The 19,261-nt window shown below is 40.2% G+C and overlaps 2 protein-coding genes across 2 annotated transcripts in view; both read right to left on the bottom strand.

The window, feature by feature from the left end:
- The window catches only part of gmpr2 (guanosine monophosphate reductase 2), a 17,305-nt gene extending 13,508 nt beyond the window's left edge, over positions 1-3,797 (bottom strand). The window contains exon 1 of the mRNA XM_037759256.1: positions 3,793-3,797. The gene's annotated coding sequence lies outside the window, so the exon portion shown is untranslated. The remainder of the gene's footprint in view (positions 1-3,792) is intronic.
- slc7a8a (solute carrier family 7 member 8a) overlaps positions 1-19,261 on the bottom strand; it is a 20,715-nt gene extending 1,454 nt beyond the window's left edge. The window contains exons 1-8 of the mRNA XM_037759252.1: positions 19,126-19,261; positions 11,689-11,893; positions 7,717-7,868; positions 2,777-2,902; positions 1,310-1,463; positions 813-936; positions 490-593; positions 154-250 (exon numbers count right to left, since the gene is read on the bottom strand). Coding sequence (XP_037615180.1) covers positions 154-250; positions 490-593; positions 813-936; positions 1,310-1,463; positions 2,777-2,902; positions 7,717-7,868; positions 11,689-11,893; positions 19,126-19,261 — 1,098 coding nt within the window. The remainder of the gene's footprint in view (positions 1-153; positions 251-489; positions 594-812; positions 937-1,309; positions 1,464-2,776; positions 2,903-7,716; positions 7,869-11,688; positions 11,894-19,125) is intronic.

Here is a 19,261-nt window from a genome sequence, read left to right as displayed (position 1 = left end):
TTCCCAACACCTAACTTATATCCCTGTGGTCCCACACCCATGTTAATTCACCATACAGAGAGGAAGTTTGATAGTTTGTCAGCAGCTTCAGTAAAACGGACTCATCTGAAGGCGATAGTATAAAAGGATTGTCGTGGTGAGAGCGTTACTCACAGTGAAGAGCAGAGCGGGGATGGGAGTGCAACGTTTCACGTGAATCATGGCCAGCAGACTGGGGAGGTGGCCCTCTCTGGCTCCAGCAAAGAACAATCTGTGAAGGAAAAAAATCATTATCAGTTATATACAAAGTAAACATTATTTAAGTCTACAGTAAATCCACACGTTACATGATGAAAATGAAAGACTAGAAAGTGTTATGGAGAGATTTGGATGAGGAGGACACGTTAAATTTAGAGCACATATCTTGTTAATCATCCTTCAGATTTATCTTGTAGGGTCCCTGACACCCACTAGATAATATATCCACTTTCATTAAAGGTGCCAACTAACCGTGAAGAGGTGAAGAGGGAGCCGTTGACTCCCCCGAAGGTGGAGAGAGCCACAGAGATGGGCATGATCCACGACATGACTCCCAGCAGCTTCTCGCCAAACGTCTGGGATGGAGAAGGATGAAGGGTTAGAGGTTGGATGAAAGGGAAGACACAGGCTGACGGTTAGACGCTTACTTCACCATGTGTTCACTTACTACTATAATGCAATGAATGAGGTACAAAAGGCATCAAACAACTCACTAGAGGGCGTCATTCTACTACCAAGATGTGTGTGTGTGTGAAGTCACAGGACCACCCTGCGTCATACTATGAGATACTCACCACGGCAACGGCGTTGGAGGCGAGCAGCTCCTGGGGACTCATGGCCGTGACGTACGCGATGTTGGCAAAGACGTAAACGAAGGTCACGAGGGGGATGGAGATGAAGATGGCACGAGGAAGGTTCCTGGAGACGACAGAAACAACAATGTTTAGGAGACCGAGTGAGGAGAGAAGGAGGCACAGGGGTGGATTTAGGGAAGGAAATTAAAAATGGTACCTCAGGGGAGGTGTATTAATGGATACCAAGGTTATTAAAAAACATGGGATTGTTAAAAAGACAGAAGATGCAGAGGAAATGAATAAATAAACCATTAAATTCTACCAGAAATGTTTCTTAATCAGTGGCCAGACACTGGGAACTGGGAAGCTTAGTCGATATGCTACTGATAATCCCAGAAATAGCCAGGAGCAGCTTTAAAATCAGCTATATTCCTATCGCATTCAGTACAGCAACAAAGTATTACTAGAGATATGAGAAGCAGAATAAAGTGTCTTACACATAGGGGTCCACCAGCTCCTCTGTGACGTAGTTGAGGAAGTTCCATCCTCCATAGGCGAAGGAGCCTTGTAGGAAGGCTAAGGCTATCAAACCCACGTCGTACTCCTGGAAGGGCTCGAAGGCGTTGGCCGGCTCCAGCCAGTAGTACTCTCCTACAGGTGGACAAGATCATGCAAGAGACACACAAGACGTCAAACTTTCTGATTTTATGTTTTATAAGTCTCAAATTACCCCCACTGAAGTTAAAAATAAATAACAGAGTGGAAGAGAATGGAGCTGGTGCAGTGTTTATTTGTGTTTGCATGCTGCAAATATGGGTACTGATTTAATTATTATTATGTTATTATTTTTATTTTTATTTTTTATGATTTCATTATATTATTATTATTATTATTATTATTATTATTATTATTATTATTATTATTATTATTATTATTCAATGGGTTTTATTTTCCATCATATGTTATGCATTATATATATTTTATTCCATCTTATTTTTATGCTTTTATTTTGTATCTTATTTTTATTTTTATCTTATCTTATTTATTTATTTTTATTTATAAGTATGTTTTATCTTCCATCTTATTTTACATTAACTGTTTTTATTGTTTATTTGATCTATTTTCCTTCATTGTAAAGCACTTGGTGCTACATTTCTCGTATGAAAGTTGCTATACATATAAAGTTTATTATTATTATATTATTGTTAAAAGATTAGGTGACATTTTTAGTTGCAGTTTTGGTGCAGAAGCATTTTATAAAATCAGAAAAAATTCAGTGTTAACCTAACTGAGTGGGTGTGTTCCTGTTTGTTAATGTTGTTAAGCTTTGGGATTAAACAAATTTAAAAACTAAAAAACGGTTTCCACTAAAGTTCTAGTCTTAGTCAGCCAAACTGAAAACCATCATCTTATGCAACCAGTGTGTGTAAAACAAGCTGTAAAAGACATTCTGCTAAATCCCTGTACAGCGACTTATTTGTAAAAACCCACTGTGATCTCAGAGCTCCCACTGAGAGATTATCAAACGCTGTGTTTCGGGGTAAACGTCTAAACCATCCATGATCTTTAGGAATCTTTCTACTTTCTCCTTCGTCATTACATTTTTTCCTGAAATCCCTTCTCGAGGCATGTTTTCAGAGAGGCATTAAAGTATTTCTACTCTCACATACCGTCCCTCATATATGACCTCCCATCAATGAACTCTTCATTTAACTTCAAACACAGAAATCTCTGTGGCCTGCTCTTTGTGGCCCCTACAATAACTGGCCCTCAGCCATGTTGAGACAGCAAAGCCACACAGGCGTGCTGATATTAGCGATGTGAGTTTTAACCTAAAGGGGGCCCCAGAAACTCAGTGACCCCTGCGGAGTCCACGGGGAGTCCACACTGTCCCCAGTGACCGCCGGTTCCTTTCACACATAGGCACTAAGGTGGAATGTACTGTAGACATTCAGGGAGCTTACCCTTGCAGATCTGCACGATGCCCATGATGATGATGAGGGCGAGGGCCAGCAGCTTGCCGGCGGTGAACATGTCCTGCACTCTGGTGGCCCACCTCACACTGGAGCAGTTCACCCATGTCAGCAGCACTATAGAGGCACAAATAAAACACAGTAAAACACAGTTAATGCTTGTTAATTTGACCCCAGTCTTCCCATTGTGTTTCCTCTTAAAGTGGCTTTAATATCACCTTATTCCACACTGTCTGACATTATCATGTTTAGTATCAGCTTGTTCCAACTTATTTAAACTCTATGATGTTTAGGTTGGTTGGGTGGTTAGGTTTAGGTAAGAAAAACGACTTAGTCACATTACGTGGATTGCATACGAATTGATTTCATGGGATATATACGAAAGTGCATTACTTTTTGTTGGTAGAGCTATGAATAGTGTATGAGAACAGCCTGCACTGTGAAATATTCAAACCCAAGACTGCAAGACTGACTGTTTGAATGTCTCTTTAGTGGGTTTGAATAATGTTTGGCTGCACAATATGAGTTGGCACCAGTGTTGTAGTCAAGAACACCTAAACCGAGACCAAGTCAAGACAAGACCAGTGGGAGTCCCACACTGCATGACACACTTATGTTAAAATGTGGAAAATGCAAAACCATAGACACTCCTCAGTGGGGATTTTCCTTTGTTTTTTCTATGAGCAACAAATACAAACTGACACTAAGGAGCTGAAATCAACTTAACCATTTTTATTCAACACTATTTTTCCATGTTTTACCATCCACCTAACACATTCAAATTTAGAAATAAGTCAAGCGATTGGTTGGAGCTGAAGACGAGACTTTTATATCCAGTCACAGTAATGACGTTAACGAAGAAATCAGACTAGTGATATCACCGCAGTTGTGGTCTTGACATAAAATCCTGAGTCCTCGAGAGACAGAGACAAGAACGATTAAAGATGCAGTCAATTCTTAGTCTTGAGACCAAGACCGATCTCGACTACTACAACACTGGTTGACACTGACACTGATAAAGGTTTATGTGTTGACTGTTTTATTGATCTCGTAAAGGAACTGGCACTGCATTGTTTGTAGTAGTAATACTCATTAGATAGAAGATTATTTCCCAAGAAGAAGTTATGAAACTGGTTATTGTCACTTATAAACCTGTGAGACACGAGGTTTCAGGTCAATAGCCGCGCTATGGAGAAAGATTAAAAGCTGCACACTCCAACGTGTGTGACGTGTCTTAACATCTTTACACTGCGTCGGCGGCGACCTTTGACTCCGGTTGCTGCATCACGGCATTGAACTTCACCCGTTATCTCGTACAGTACACCTCGTGTCTCACCTGCAGTCTTTCTTTTGAAGTACTGCGGGTATTTGATATTCGTACTTTGTATCTACCTTCAGTATATCATATTCGATATCTCACAATGTAAAGACATAAAACATCTGGCGGCTTTAAGGAAGGACAACATGTGGAAACATAATTGGAAATGCTACTCGAGTTTGACCCGACGGGGACAAAGATAATGGATTTGATCTGTACTGCTGGGTACAACAGGCCACTGGGTTCAGGCCAATAGGGTGCCATTAAATAATAGGACTGTTTGACTCTGAGGGATTAAGTTCATCACATTAAATAACTCTGAGTTGAGCTGCAGGGAACAACGGCAGATGCACATGAACAGACACGCACTGATACTGTAGATGTGTGTGATGGCAGGTGCACAGAGTAGGTTCATTTGTAGTTATTGTAGAGATGTTTATGGTGTTTCTAGGTTAGTGAGTGGGTATTTAAAGGAGGGAAAGTTATGACTTAAACTTCCTGCAGCGTTACTACAAATTACTGCAGCAGAGAGCCGCAGAGCTGCTGCTGCTAATCCCCCCCACACACAGGAAAAAACAGGAAATGAAAAACTGAAAACACAACTGATGCAGCCCTGAGTAAATACATCTTAAACCTCTTAACTCATTTAGTACACAGAGTTGTTTTAGGAACCAGACGATCTTTCGCCAACGCACACTGCATCATGTTGTTCCCCTCCTACTCCAATTTACTGTCCGGCAGGCCGGCGAGTAAACACCTGAGGATACATTCTCCAAACGGCGGAGCCGAGGGGGTCGCTCAGCTGTCTGTAAGCTGAGTATACAAGATGTGTGTATGGAAACGTGCTGAGTTAACTATGAGCCCGCTGGAAAACACGACAGAGTTATGACCTCGCGCTCGGCCATCTGAAGAAAAGAGATGGACCCCATGGGAGAATCCCTCCACGTGTTTTTGTAACGGTACACCTTGAAAAACCTTTGCCCAGTAGATTGAAGTTGATTTTTATCCTGCGCACTATTACACAATATTCTGCAAGGGGCCAAATTTAGGAAATCGCAGAAATGTCTGAACATAGCAGCAGATAAACACATGCATGCAGCGCCCATAAAGGATGACATCAGAGTTGAGGGGGAAACAACTAACCTCTCACCCACTTTTCCCCTGAACAACAACAACAGCAAAACAAGGATAAAACATCTGTAAAAAAAAGACTGCCTGACAACATCTGTCCAATGGACACAAGGCAGAGCTATGACTAGCAGTTCTTGTCAGAACTAAGCACATTTTTGTGTCGGGTGTTCATGATAAGTGGTACAAGAAAGACAGGTAAATGTAGGTCAGTCTGTCTAATCCAAACAAACGGAGCCTTCAGAGCATTTAAGAGCTCTGCCAATGTTGTACTTTCTTGTGAATGTGTTATAACCTTTGCCAAAGTCTGTTTTGTTAGCAGAATGAAACATGCCAACAATAAAACTGGTAGAAAGATATGTGCAAAGGAACAGGTTTGTTGGCGTAGACTGGAGCAAATAGCTGCACCGTGTGCCCATTAATGAAGGACTTTATGTGAGGAAAAGAGATTTGATTTCTGTTTTTTACAGTTTTTGGTAGTGGTAGTCAGTCTCTTGGTTCACCGAGTACAAACGTGTGCGTGTTATTGCTCGTGCCTTTGGGAAGTGAGATTTCCACTTTGTCAAGCCAAAAACAGGGCAGCCGACTGAGCCCATCTGCCAGCGAACAGCATGTCACAGGACGTCCTCTCCAAATCGAGCATAAAAAAAACCTTTGTAGATCAGATACTACTTTCTACTGAAGAACCCTGACCACTCATCTATTTTTGGAAAGACATGCTAAAATTGTTTCTATTTAATGGTGTTTTGTGGAAGAAATTTAAAAAAAAGTTGTTTTCCTTCTCCGAAAAGCATTTAGTGGTGATGACTAATGGAGTAATTCCTCCCTGAGTGTCATCACAGGATGTTTTTTTATTAACAGAGAACAGTCTTGTTTTGAAATCCACCACAAACACACACTGTTCTCCAGTGTCATCTCTCTGCTGCCTGCAGTATTTGGCTCATGTCTGCGAACTTCAAACCAACCACTGTCACGTCGGCGGCAACACATTCATCCATATGTCTTCACAGATTCACCACTCATCGCTACACTCTTCTCGCTGTGTTGCTATATCTCGTATTAGACGACCTCTGACTGACTGAGGGTTAAAAAACAGAAGAGCGTCGGAGAAAAAAAAAGGGAAATAAACTGGATAAATCCAGCTGTAATTCAGCCGATCTGTGACGCCTTTAAATAGCTGGCAAATTATAGACAGCTTTGATGATGTAAACCAACAATGCAGCGGAACATGTGCTTTAATGTATCTCTGACACTTACAGTATGTGAGCAACTAGTGTCTCAACCCGGACTGTATAACTGTCTCGCAGCTGTTTGAGCTTGTCTCAACAAGCACACTCAAAACAAGTGCTGAGTCCTTTTGCTCTATTTTTTTAGGCTATCTGCGCTCTTTTTATCTCTACATGATCAAAGCTGAAGTCAGAGCTGTTAGGTGGTTCACCAGGAAAGTGTATTCTTGAGGGAGAAAGAGTTTAACTCATAAGATGTATCTCATAAGGGACGTTTCATTTCCAAGTGCAAACCTGTCTCCTAGAAATTACGTTCAGAAGGCACCAATTTGTTTAAACATAACCGTAAAAAGTTTAGGGCTGTCCTCGACCAAAGAAATTCTTAGTCGACTAACACTCTCCACAAGTTTCTCTTTGTGGAGTTTCTGTTTATTAGAGATGTGCTCATAAGTTTCTTAGAAATAAGTTATTCAGCATGAAAAAAGCATAAAGAATGACTAATCGACTAAATTAATCTTAGTCAACTAGGACCAAAACAACAACATGCTGCTATAAAGAAATAACAGAACGTAGAGCGCCGTGATTGACCAATCAGAATTGAGTATTCAACAAAATCATGTAGTAATGGTATGATGTTTGATGTAAAGTAAACTTCATTTTACTCAGATTTTATGCATATGATAGTGTGTTCTCTACTTTATGATAGATATCCTAAAATTAGATTTTAAAAATCGCAATATATCGCTTGCTTACAGTATCGCAATATATTGAATCGTAACCGCTGTATCATGATATGTATCGTATCGCCAGACGCTTGCCAGTACACAGCCCTATTGTTTTCCCTCTTCAAGCAACTAGAAACGATTCAAATGAAACAATCTAAGAAGAGAACATCACTCGTCGGTTGAACGGGTTACAACACTTGGACATTTTGTCGCCGTCCCGTAAATCTTCTCATCTAATTCCAAGCAAGAAAGCAGACGCGTGGGTTAAATTTCTTGTTTTCTTCTGCTAAATCCAAGTGATTAATATTTCTGTCATGACTATGACACACGGCTGACACATACAGCTCACCACCAATACTGGTTACACTGGTATTGTACATAACAGGCACTGTGTATTTATCTATTTAACAAGCCTAGTTTGGGAAGGAAAACCGTTGAGTACTTTGCTTGAAGCGAGTATTGGTTCTGGTTTAAGAAACATGTCCGTGGGCAACAACTGCATGTTTTTTATGAATAAACATCTGTATGACTCACAGAGGCAGACGGCAGCCAGCAGACGCAGGCCGTTCTCCGGCGGCAAGCAGGTGGGGAACAGAGGCTGCAGGACGTAGTTAGAAAACGTCAGCGCGATCACGGCCTGGTTGGTCGGGTAGATGACCAGCACGGCGATCCACAGACGCAGGAACCTGAGACAAAAAAGGGGGTTACAAAAGGTTAGAAACACAGAGGCATGGGAGCAGCAGTAGGGTGTCAGGAGCACACGCAGCAGGAGGAAACACATCACAAAGGCACATGGCACATATACATCCTTCCATTTACTGATTCCCATTCAAAGCAGGTTATTTTGGTGCAAATGTGACCTCTATTTCATATGCTTGGCCTCTCATTGTATAGTACATTAATCGCTAACAGTTTCTAAATGATCATTTGAGACATTTATTGAGCAAAAATTCCAAACACATGCTGGCTCCAACCTCTCAAATATGAGAATTTGATTACAAATTTAATTAAAAAATGATTGAGTTTTTTTTCCATCCTTTAATTCTTTTCCTTTTTTTCTATCACTGATATTAATTTCTTTATTTTTTTTTTCTAATTTACAATCAATTTTATGTTTTCACTATAAAATATATAAACATTGTAGGAATAATATAAATATGAACATCACATGTAAGCAAATGTAACTTTATGTTAACTCCTACACTCCTGTAATAAAGTATATCAAAACAGAATAAAATAGAAAATATGATGTTTTTCTGCTTTTTTCCGTCATTTTAAATAGAATATCTCTGAGTTTGTAAGAGAATTAAGCTATTTGAAGATGTCACCTTGGGCTTTAGGAAATAATTTGCTATTTTGTGAGATTTTACAGGCTAAACAATCAATAGAATAAACAGTCGACGGATTAAAACAACACAAAGCAAACGCTGGTTTAACTGAAGTGACTCATGCAGCCTTTCAAACTGCCGGTTTAACCGATGGACATCATGATGCACCGATAGCACATTACTGATATTAGTCAGTACGTGTTTTTGCTTTGTTAGAAACACACAGGATGAGTCACACTACACTGATGCAAGCCTTCTCGATAGTGACACAGATTGGTCGCAGGAGCTTCACAAATACTGGGGGAGACAACGGGGGAGCGTTGAGGGGGGTGAGATGAAGGAGAGAAACCAGACGAGTGGTTTTTCCATGAAATTCTCTGAAAGCTTATTGAGGGATCATTACACCTGACTGCGTTAACGGGATTGTGTCTCACTGGAATGTGTGTGTGTGTTTAATGTAAAAAATGTACATTCAAATGCTGACTGAAAGCTCTATGTAGACACACCAGTGGTGGAAAGTTTCCTCAAGTACTTGTTTGTACTTGGTCTTGCTTGTTTTACTTTAGGGTAATAGGGTAAAAACAGGTTTTCTGAAATTTTATGTTTCAATATACAAATTAGGTATGCTAACTTTGGATGCCTTTAGGAGAAATCTACAGACGCAAATAGACAAAGTAGTAAAATAAACACCTAAATGTGTGTTTTGAATGTTTTCTTCCCACTTGTATATGTAAAACCATCGCCTGGGTTGTCTCCCAAAACTCTATAAAAGTTCTTGTGTAGAGGTTTGTATTAGTATTGTAGAAGACGTAGTGCCACATGGACCAGCTACAACGTTCAAATGCAGCTTGCAGATTAATGTATAAATAAATAATAACACTTCTGCATAGTGCATACTTTTACACGTGATACTTCATTACATATGGCTGAGAATAGTTTTTTTTATTTAAGTCCTTCAACTGGGGGACGAATAGAGCATTTAGTGGGATAAGTCAGTAGACTGGTAAAGGGATGACGTATTTTTGTAGGTCAACTAGGAAGTTAGAATCACCCTGGTTCCCTCGACAAAAAGCCAATGAGATTTTTCCATTGGGTTTTTGGATTATTGCGGAAGATATGCTCTGTGTCAAACAAGCGTTTATGATATTAACACGTTTCGTTCCGCAAAATAATCTCTGCAATCGGCGAAAGCAAAAAGTTAATGTTAGGCTATAAACAAACTACACCATGGTCACATGAATGCGAGTACACACAACGAGGCTGTAAAGACAGCAAAATTCATGAGTGGGATATTTCTGATGTTTTCTATATCGTAGAACAAAATGTTAAAATCTCTTATTTTAGGCATCTAACCAAAAACCCATTCAAAAAAACCTATTGACTTCCAGACGAAGTGCTAAAATGCTAACTCATTTCCGTGTTTTAGGACTCATTCCTGCACCACTCTATTTTACTTAGCCCTATATCACAATCCCGATTTAGCCAATTTTATACAACGACTCCCTGCGACCTGTGGCATCTATAGTCGCCTATATACTGCCCATTATGGGTGTAACACAATCCTCATCAGTCTGACATAACAAAGAGCCTTTGTACTTGAAACGCCCCTTCAAGTCGTGTCCGAGCGTACGACTTTACGAGCTCTTCCCCCTTTTTCTAGCCTTCGCCCAGCTGCGACACGGTGATGTAAATATTTCCGCTACAGTACGCATAACTGCTCCCCCTCCACGCCCACATACACACACATCGGGATAAAAGGAGCAGGACAACAAAAACAAACAGCGCTTGAACGCGGTTTATTTATCCTAGACAGAGGGCACTGGGAAGCGGTTTGTCCCCGGAGGTAAAAAGTTCATTGATGTGTATTGATAGCTACTGTACAAAGGGACAAAAACAATCATTGGCTGTTTTGTCTGCTTGAATTCCTCTCCCAAAATACCCTGATAATATGTATGAAAAAACAATGGTCTAATCTGTGTTTACAGTCGGGGCAAAGGTACAGTGTGTGTGAAATCTACGCCAACAAACGACATTGTTTTTGCTTGGAAATGAATCTAGCGTGGTTCCCAAGCATTTACTGTAAGAAGCGTTACCTCAAAGCTAACCATTTATGGATGGATAGAAGAATTGACAAAGACGGAAAACCACATATTTGTAACTCCGTGAGTCACTTTGATTGTTTGTGAATCCATTTAAACATGAGTCAGTATTTGCTTCAGGTTAAATGTTGTTTTACGACTTTTCTAACTTCTGCACTTGACTACAAGCAGCAGACCCCCTGCTTTGGATCAAGATGTCTGACCTCCATGAGCAGGCTCATCCGCCGGGATAAAGAGAAGAATCTAGACATGTTGGTATGCTCACCTAAATCCATGTCAAATTAACTTTAATTGTTTGAGAGGCCCCTTCTTCTAAAAAACTGGGTCATACCTGGGGGTTTATCAAACCTTAGGGACATGAGAGTCAGTAAAAATGTTTGTCCACAACTATGAGAAGTTTGATGATAAATAAATCCACCATTTGCAAAAAAGATGCCTCAAAATATCCTTTGATTATAATGAAAAATAGCTTTTAAAGGAACAGTGTGTAACATTTTGGGAGATCTATCGGAAGAAATGGAATCTAATATTCATAATTATGTTTTCATTAGCGTATAATCACCTGAAACTAAAAAGCGTTTCACGTTTTTACGTTACCTGAAGGCCACCGTAGTTCTTCGACACGCTTGTGAAACTGCGGTAACGTGAGCCTCAGAGTGCAAAACCGTGGTATCGCCTGCCGCTGTTTGACTTTCGTTGTGTTATTACGGTAAGGATGGCCTCTGAGCGAGGTGAACGGCTTTAATGTGGTTTTGCACTCGGCAGCTCACTTTGCCGCAGTCTTGGAAAGGGAGGAGTGAGCGCAGGGGTACTCAGTTGGTTGCAATCTGCAACCACACCACTAGATGCCGCCAAATCCTACACACTGTACCTTTAATATCTATTTTTGATTTATAAAATGACGATTGGGTGCTTTAAATCTTAAAAACACAGGCACTTGCTGAATGAAAAAACAACTGGAAACTCTGCTTTGATGTATCCAGCTTACTGACTCAAATCCTACTTTAAAATGTCACATTAAAATACACCGGAACACCCCTCAGATTGTTTCCAACTATAAGTAGATGACAACGTCTCACCCAGCCAGCCCTCCGAAGATGTCCTTGACGTAGGCGTAGTCTCCCCCCGACTTGGGGATGGTGACGCCCAGCTCGGCGTAGCAAAGCGCCCCGATGGCTGTGATGACGCCCGTGACGATCCAGACGATGAGGGCCACGCCTACGGAGCTGGCGTTCTCCATCACTCCCTTGGGACTGACGAAGATACCTGAGCCGATGATGTTACCTGGTGGGGAGAGGAGGGAGAGGTGTCAGGTTACCAGTGCAGGTTGTCGGCATTGTTGTGAATAAGCAGAGGTGAAAGCAAAGTACGTTTTTTAATTTGATTTGTTTTAGTGCATTTAAAGGGGCATTCCACCATTTTTACACATTACATCATCACTACATCACTTCTCTGGATGAGCTCCGTTAAGTCTAAGGAAATAACTCAAGTGACGCCACCACGTTATCTCAGCCTGGATTACAAACTAGGGGAGTGGAGTTTGAAGGCAGGGATTTCAAAATATGCAATCCAGTTGTATTATGGGAAATGTAGGATCTAGTATTTCAGAGCTTGACCCATATTGGGAAATAAAAATCATGACCTCTTTGCATCTGCTGCACCAATTTTGACAATTATTGAATTAATGTTTCCCTTGCTAGACCGAAACTTTCGAAGATCGTTACCACTCTCATGTTTGTGCATCAAGTAGAGAGCAAGAATAGGGAGGATATTAGCCTAGTTTAGCATAAAGACTGGAAACAGCGAGGCTAGCTCGACATGAAGTAGAAAAGTGCACCTACCGATACCTCTAAAGCTCACAAATTAACTTGCATTTTTCTTGTTTGTTTGATTCAAACACAAACAGAAACGTACGAGCCACCTCAGCAGGCGTGATGATACCAAACCTGGCAACCTTCCTAAAACAACAAGACTCTAGGAAATCACTACACCCGACTGTTAATAGTTACCACACAACTGCACCTTAAACCACAAACATCATTGTGTCATTGTCATTTTTACAACCCTGTTTGTGTGCTGAATAAACCAACATGTTAAGCAGAGACTGCTAATTGAACAGTTAAAACAGCGGTGAAGCAGCTAAGCCATCAGGCAAAGTGGGAACCTGTAATCTGCTGACTTAGCAGAGAGTTATGTAGAACAAGACAGAGAGAGAGTGGGGTGAAAGAGTGCAAAGAGGGAGGAGGGATGCAGAGGAGGGAGAATAACGCCCTGACAGACTCAATGAGCATCACAGTGCCAGGCTTTTTACACAGGAGCTGAACGATTGGGGGGTTCTGGTCCAACACGAAAGACTCTGGACAGATTCACTCCTGTCTGACGAGGCTGGGCGACAAAACCGAGGTCAGGAGCCTCCGATCATCTGGTTGACTGTGCTTGAACCCAGTGACCAATAAAAAGGCGTCAGGGTCAAAGGTTGAAGGTTTTGAATCATAACAGGATAATAGGCTGAGTGGCATTTTACAGTACAAAAGTCAAAGGTGTGAATGATACCGTCACATTCTGCCTGCAGAGTTAAAGGAAGTGTGTGGATCATTTTTCCTGCTACAACTTCCAGTAAACTACAATATATCACTTGCAGCTATACTATATCCAGCTGTAGGTGCATATAGTAGCAACATAATAGTGGTGATTTACATATTTTTATATGTAAGAATGACCAATATTTGCTGGTTCCTGCTTCTCAAATGGATGATTTGCTGCTTTCAGTAGCAGACATCGCATCACTTTAAAGTGTCAAAATATAAAAAGTTTGGGAACCTCTTGACTAAACGACTATAAACTATATATTAAGTAAGGGATAATGTATGCTTCGCGTTGGGATGCACCCCTCCATGCTGCTGCATCGCCCTGTCGTGGTTTATTTCACAACAATGACCCGCTAGGAGTACATTATCCCGCTTATTACACGCCTACTTACTTAAGAAATCAATAATTTAACACAAAATCGGCGCGCCAGAGTCCGACATCAGAACTGCGCCCATAGCAACGATCTGTTATACATAGCAACGGTCTGCTATTAAGAAATAACAGACCGTAGAATGCTTAGATCAGAATTGAGTATTCAACAAAGCTGTGTAATAATTAATAATAATAAAAAAAATCAACAGATTAATGATTAAAAAAATCATCATTAGTTGCAGACAAACACGTTGAAATGTTGATATTGCAACCTCCAGCACTTAAAGGAAAACACTAAAAACTGTCACTCTGTATCTGCTTTTTCCAAATGCAAAACTGTGTCCTCAACTGGTAGCATGACAGCATGCAAACGAGTTCAACTTTAACAGCTTCCATATGCATCTGTGCGAGTGGCGAAGACCGCCGCTCACTTATGTAACTCCAGTTGCAGGTGAAAGGTAAAAAATACGACAAACAAATCCATCACACCCCTGATTAGGTTGACATCTTTATGGCCACGGTGGTCTTCAGTGGATGACCTTTGACATCTAGGGGATAAAAATGCAGCTACGCATTGACTCAGTACTTTCCCCTCTGTTGCAAACTCCCTGATGTGCTTCTGCAACATGAAGTTTGCAGAAGCAGATAACAGGGACTGGTTCTCGTTTGAATGAGTCCATATTTAGACTTTTATGTCAGGGTGGGCGTGTGCTTTTACAGGGGGGAGCAAATGTGCACGCTTGCATGTTGTGTGTCCGTGTCATGTGCATCGTTGCACAGTGTGTGAGACATGCTGACTGTGTGGAATCTGATCATGTTTCCTGTTCTTGTGGTCGTTTTTACATCCTTTTGTCTCCAAAACAGGCAAATAGGAACTTTTTATAAAAAACATGCTGTTGCTAAACTGTCTCTCTCTTGACCTTAATCTAAGACCAACTGCACATTTATATCAACTGTAAGAAGCAGTGGACATAAAGTCTGAACTGAATCTCTTGAGGCACATCTTTCCACACGTCTCTTTGTCATATTTCTGATTCTTTTTACAAATCTCTGCAGGCCTCATCGACTTTTAACACAGGATATTTTCATGTCCTCCTTTGTTATCGGACTGTTGTTTCACAAAGGAAGAGGCTTGGTCTCGGAGAAGCTCTCTGAGCACATTTCTGTTCCTCTTGGACTTTGTTTGATGCCTTCTGATTTTATATCTTAGACAGCTCTACTTAGATTGTTTCTTGGATGAAAATCTTGCATTGCTTTTCAGTTTAATTTCAGATTCTGTGGCATATTTTGTGTTACCTGTTTTGTGTTGTTAATCTATCATATTCAGGCTACTATTTGGGCAAGTGACAAGCATTTTCGTTATCATTTAATCTGCCAATTTCCGCTATAATCATTAATATAATCATTTGGTCCAAACATGCAAACACAGAGAGACGGAACCAGTGAGAGAAATTAATTGTTGTGTTATTTGTACACATAATTGAATGCCACCGCTCTGACTATGAATATCAACAAGCATGTGTGTGTTTGTGCAGCATTATGATATAACCCTGATCAAGATTAGTTCTTGCATTTCCCCCCCAGCGTTAAATCCGTGTTCAAACAGCCACCAAGCTGCGGCAACCTGCTGCTTGGCCCTCGGCCAGACGCTCACAGACACTGCAGGCCTGTGTGCGCTTGTGTGCACGCATGTGTGTGAGTTATTATTATACCGAAGCAATTTACAACAGCAATAACTTATGAGACAGAGGAGGGTTCGGCGTCATCATTACTTATGCCAAAAGCTGCTGTGGTAGGATAAAACTGAGCTCAATGTTTAATCAAAGTGCAGCAATTCAATTCACATAGACTGGAGTCCAGCTCAGACATGGCTAAGCCAGGCGAGCTAATAAAACAGCATTATCAGGGCGGGGCCTTCTTCCAGCTAACCAAAAGTTCACTTCTAATCCCAATTCCTGGCTTTGCACGTTTCTGGATTTGTGTGTGTGTGTGTGTGCGAGTGATAAATGTCTGTACTGTACAATAGGCCATAAAAGCGTTTGATGTCCCTGTGTGCTTGGTTGGCCCTTTTCATGGAACCCAGCGGGGCATGTTCACAACGAGAGGATCAGACAAGTCACCTGACCTCACGAGAAGCATGAATGAGTGACTTGGTCAAGGACAAAGCCCCCGCCAAGAACAGTCTGGTGACTACCCACGCCGAGGTGTATGGACTCTGGAAGGCCGTAAAAAGAGGGCATTAATGCTGCCAACATGTTTCTTAATAGTCGGCTGATGAATGGAGAAAGATAATAAAAATGTTTTATTAATTTAATTATCTACATGTTGCTGTATAGATACGCGCAAGGGTGGAGCTATGGCAGCAGTGGAAGAAGTAGTAAGACCTTTTACTGAAGTAAAAGTAGCAATACTACAGTGTAGAAATACTTTGAAACAAGTAAAAGCCCTTCATTCAAAGTCTTATGTAGAAATAAAAAAGATTTAGCATCAAAATATCATTAAAATGCAGAATGGCCCATTTTGGCATAATATATATTATATTATTGAATTATAATTAGTGATGCATGTGTTCATCACTTTAATGTTGCAGCTGGTAAAGGTGGATCTAAGTTTAAGTACTTTATATACTACTGGGTAACATAAATGTGTGTAAATAAAGTTTAAATTTGGTTTAGCCTCACAGCAGAGCAGAAATGAGGCCTTCCCAGTAAAACCTTTAGGGTGGAAGTTACAAAGTGAGAAAGAACAAAGCCTTCTCAACAACACTTTAATGCCAAGGTTGCTCTTCATCACTCTCTTTTATCCTCCTTTTCCCAGCTTCTGTCTCTTGGGAATTCCCACGTGCACACACTCACTCTCCCTTTCTTTCCTCCCGTTACCGTGGAAACACAGGAGTGAATGAGTCATCCTCCTCCCTCCTCCTCCTCCTGCCAAGGTCATCACGAAGACCACACACACTCACCTGGACAACCTGTGCCATATTTCGTCCCTGTGTTTGTATTGATCGACCTGTCGTCTGATGGTGTTATCTCTACTTGTCTGTCTGTGTTGAATGAAAATGACCACTGACTCTGCACAGCCCTGCTACTGCGTTTGTGTTATTTACCCCCATTATTATATAGACAAGGTCACGAATGCAATGTTAGGTTTGATTACTGTAACTTTAACTGATGATAATAAAGACTAGGACTATAATTCAATATGATAATTTATCGTCTTTCAATGGAATCGAATCGTGATGCGGTTTCGTTTTTACATCGCACTTTACATTACCACTCAATTCAATTCTCAAACGGTGTATATATGGAAATATTTATTTATTTAATCTCTATAATTTCACTTAAAACTGTTATATTCATTATGCACTCAAATTCTTAATTAAATTAGAAAAATATTTTTCATTTGTCAAGTATTTAATTCACATAGGAGTATACAAAATTAAGCTTTACCATGTGGTTATTTCATATAGACTATATATTTTTTTTAATTACAAGAAAACATACTATATCATGATATATATTGTTATCGCGATATGAAATAATCTATATCGGGAAAGAAGATTTTGGCCATATCGCCCAAGACCGAATAATAACAGTGACAGTTCTGCTAGATTGTTGATGATCAATCTAAATCATTTTAAATTGAGTTTAACAGTAATAGTATTGCATAAAGTAGAGTTGAAACAATTAGTCGATTCAATGGATTACTAGCAATTTACTGCGAGTGTTTTAAATATAGTAATTCCACCCTGGATCCTACATTCCCCACAATGCAAATCAATTTCCTTAGACTTCAGAGAGCTCCCTCCATAATCTACATAAGAGATTAAACAACTGAGTAATACCACCCATGACGAGTAAACTGAGCCTAATTTGTAAAAATCAGCAGAGTGCTCCTTTAAAGTCGTATCTTTCTTCTATATTTAGCATCACACTGTGGCTTTAAGTCAGTCATGTGAGCCTACAAATTGCTCTGAATGGGCCTAATCCTCTGAGATGAATGAGGGTGACGATATCATCATCACTGGCCAGACTACAAAGAAATGATGACATCTGATGACTGATTAAAGGCTGCAGCGGAGGGGTTGGGGGCGTAAAGCGTGGAGCTGCTCCGTAGACAATGAATGGGAGAGATGACTGAGAGGGGAATGATCTGAGTATATAGGAACATTTTCTGTTTCACAACTGACAACACTACAACAGAATAAAGCTCATTTAAAAAAAGAAAAGAAACACTCTGCAGGTCTCCCATTCATTGTCTATGGAGCAGCTCCAGACTTTATGACATCACAAATTTTGAGACTTCTCTGGTTTCTGGCTTTGAGAGAGAGGAGCTCATGTTCACAAATACTGATTGCACTTTCCTCGGCCATGGAAATCACATGTTGGGATTCTTAATTTAGGTTGCGTTCCCCTTTAATGTGTGCACAAGCTAAAGTTTACCCAGCTACTGTCTGTGTAAATGTTAGTGTGGTGCCCATGCAGGTAATCTATATCACTGACTCCTTATCTTCAAACATCCATCATAAACTTTAAGCTCCTCATTGAAGGGTGGAATCTGATCCCAGTGCAGCTTTTACAGACTGCTGATCACAAAATGACCTACACACTGAAACACAGATGGCACTCTTTCTCCCTTTTGCCTCTCTGTATTTCTCTCACTTATAACCTCAAATACACTTTTTTTTTTTTTTTTTACACTTTCTCAGACGTACAAATGCAGGCTTTTAAAAGACAGTATGGATGCAGTAAATATAGAGGGGAAAGTGATTTAGTCAACTAGTCAGTGGCGGCCAGCCAATAGAGTCACACACAAAAAAACCTTACTACAACTACTACTAATAATAATAATAAAAAGTATACAAATTGTCAATATTTGTGTTTTAAATATGGAATGCATCCAGTAATATGTGTAATTTGATTGTAATGTGCAATTTGATTGTAATGTAATGCATTCAAAAAATATTAGCATCTGAATACTTAAAGTACCAAATGTAAAAGTACTCATTATACTCTAACTCTTGATGCCTTAATGTGTTCAACTTTAATGTTGCAGCTGGTAAAGGTGGAGCTCATTTTAATGACTTTATATACTGCTGGGTAGTTTAATCTATAATAAAACATAATTTCTTAGTTGATTATATTTTGTATTAATAATCTGAATCTGTAAAATAACTAAAGTTGTCAGATAAATGTAGTGGAGTAAAAAAGTCTAATATTTCCCTCTGAGATGTAGTTGAAGTAGAAAGTAGCAGAACATGGAAATACTCAAGTAAAGTAGCTCAAAATTGTATTTAAGTACTTAGTTACATTCCACCACTGAGTGAATTTTATTATAGCATTATTTACTCTTCTTGTTGGAATAAAATAATTGCTGATTATTTAACTGCAAAGTAGTAATGTGTTTTTGATACCTTCACTTTTTTTTTGCATTAACTCATACTGGGATGTTTGCTGAAAGTGATTGGATGTGGCACAGCACTACCTAGAAACATTTCCACCAGCTGCCACTGCAACTGGTGGCACCATGTAGTAGAATTGATAACATAGACTCACCAACGATGATGCCACAGGCGCTCACCAGACCGATCTCCTTCTTGAGCGCCACTCCTCCACCTCCTCCAGATGTCTCTCCAGCTGCGTCTTTGGAGGAGCCCGACGTGCTGCTCCGTTGTCTCGCACCGTCCGTCAT

This window comes from Sebastes umbrosus, chromosome 22 (genome assembly GCF_015220745.1).
Source record: "Sebastes umbrosus isolate fSebUmb1 chromosome 22, fSebUmb1.pri, whole genome shotgun sequence".
Classification (NCBI taxonomy): Eukaryota; Metazoa; Chordata; class Actinopteri; order Perciformes; family Sebastidae; genus Sebastes; species Sebastes umbrosus.
This window is presented reverse-complemented; position numbering and strand designations above follow the sequence as displayed.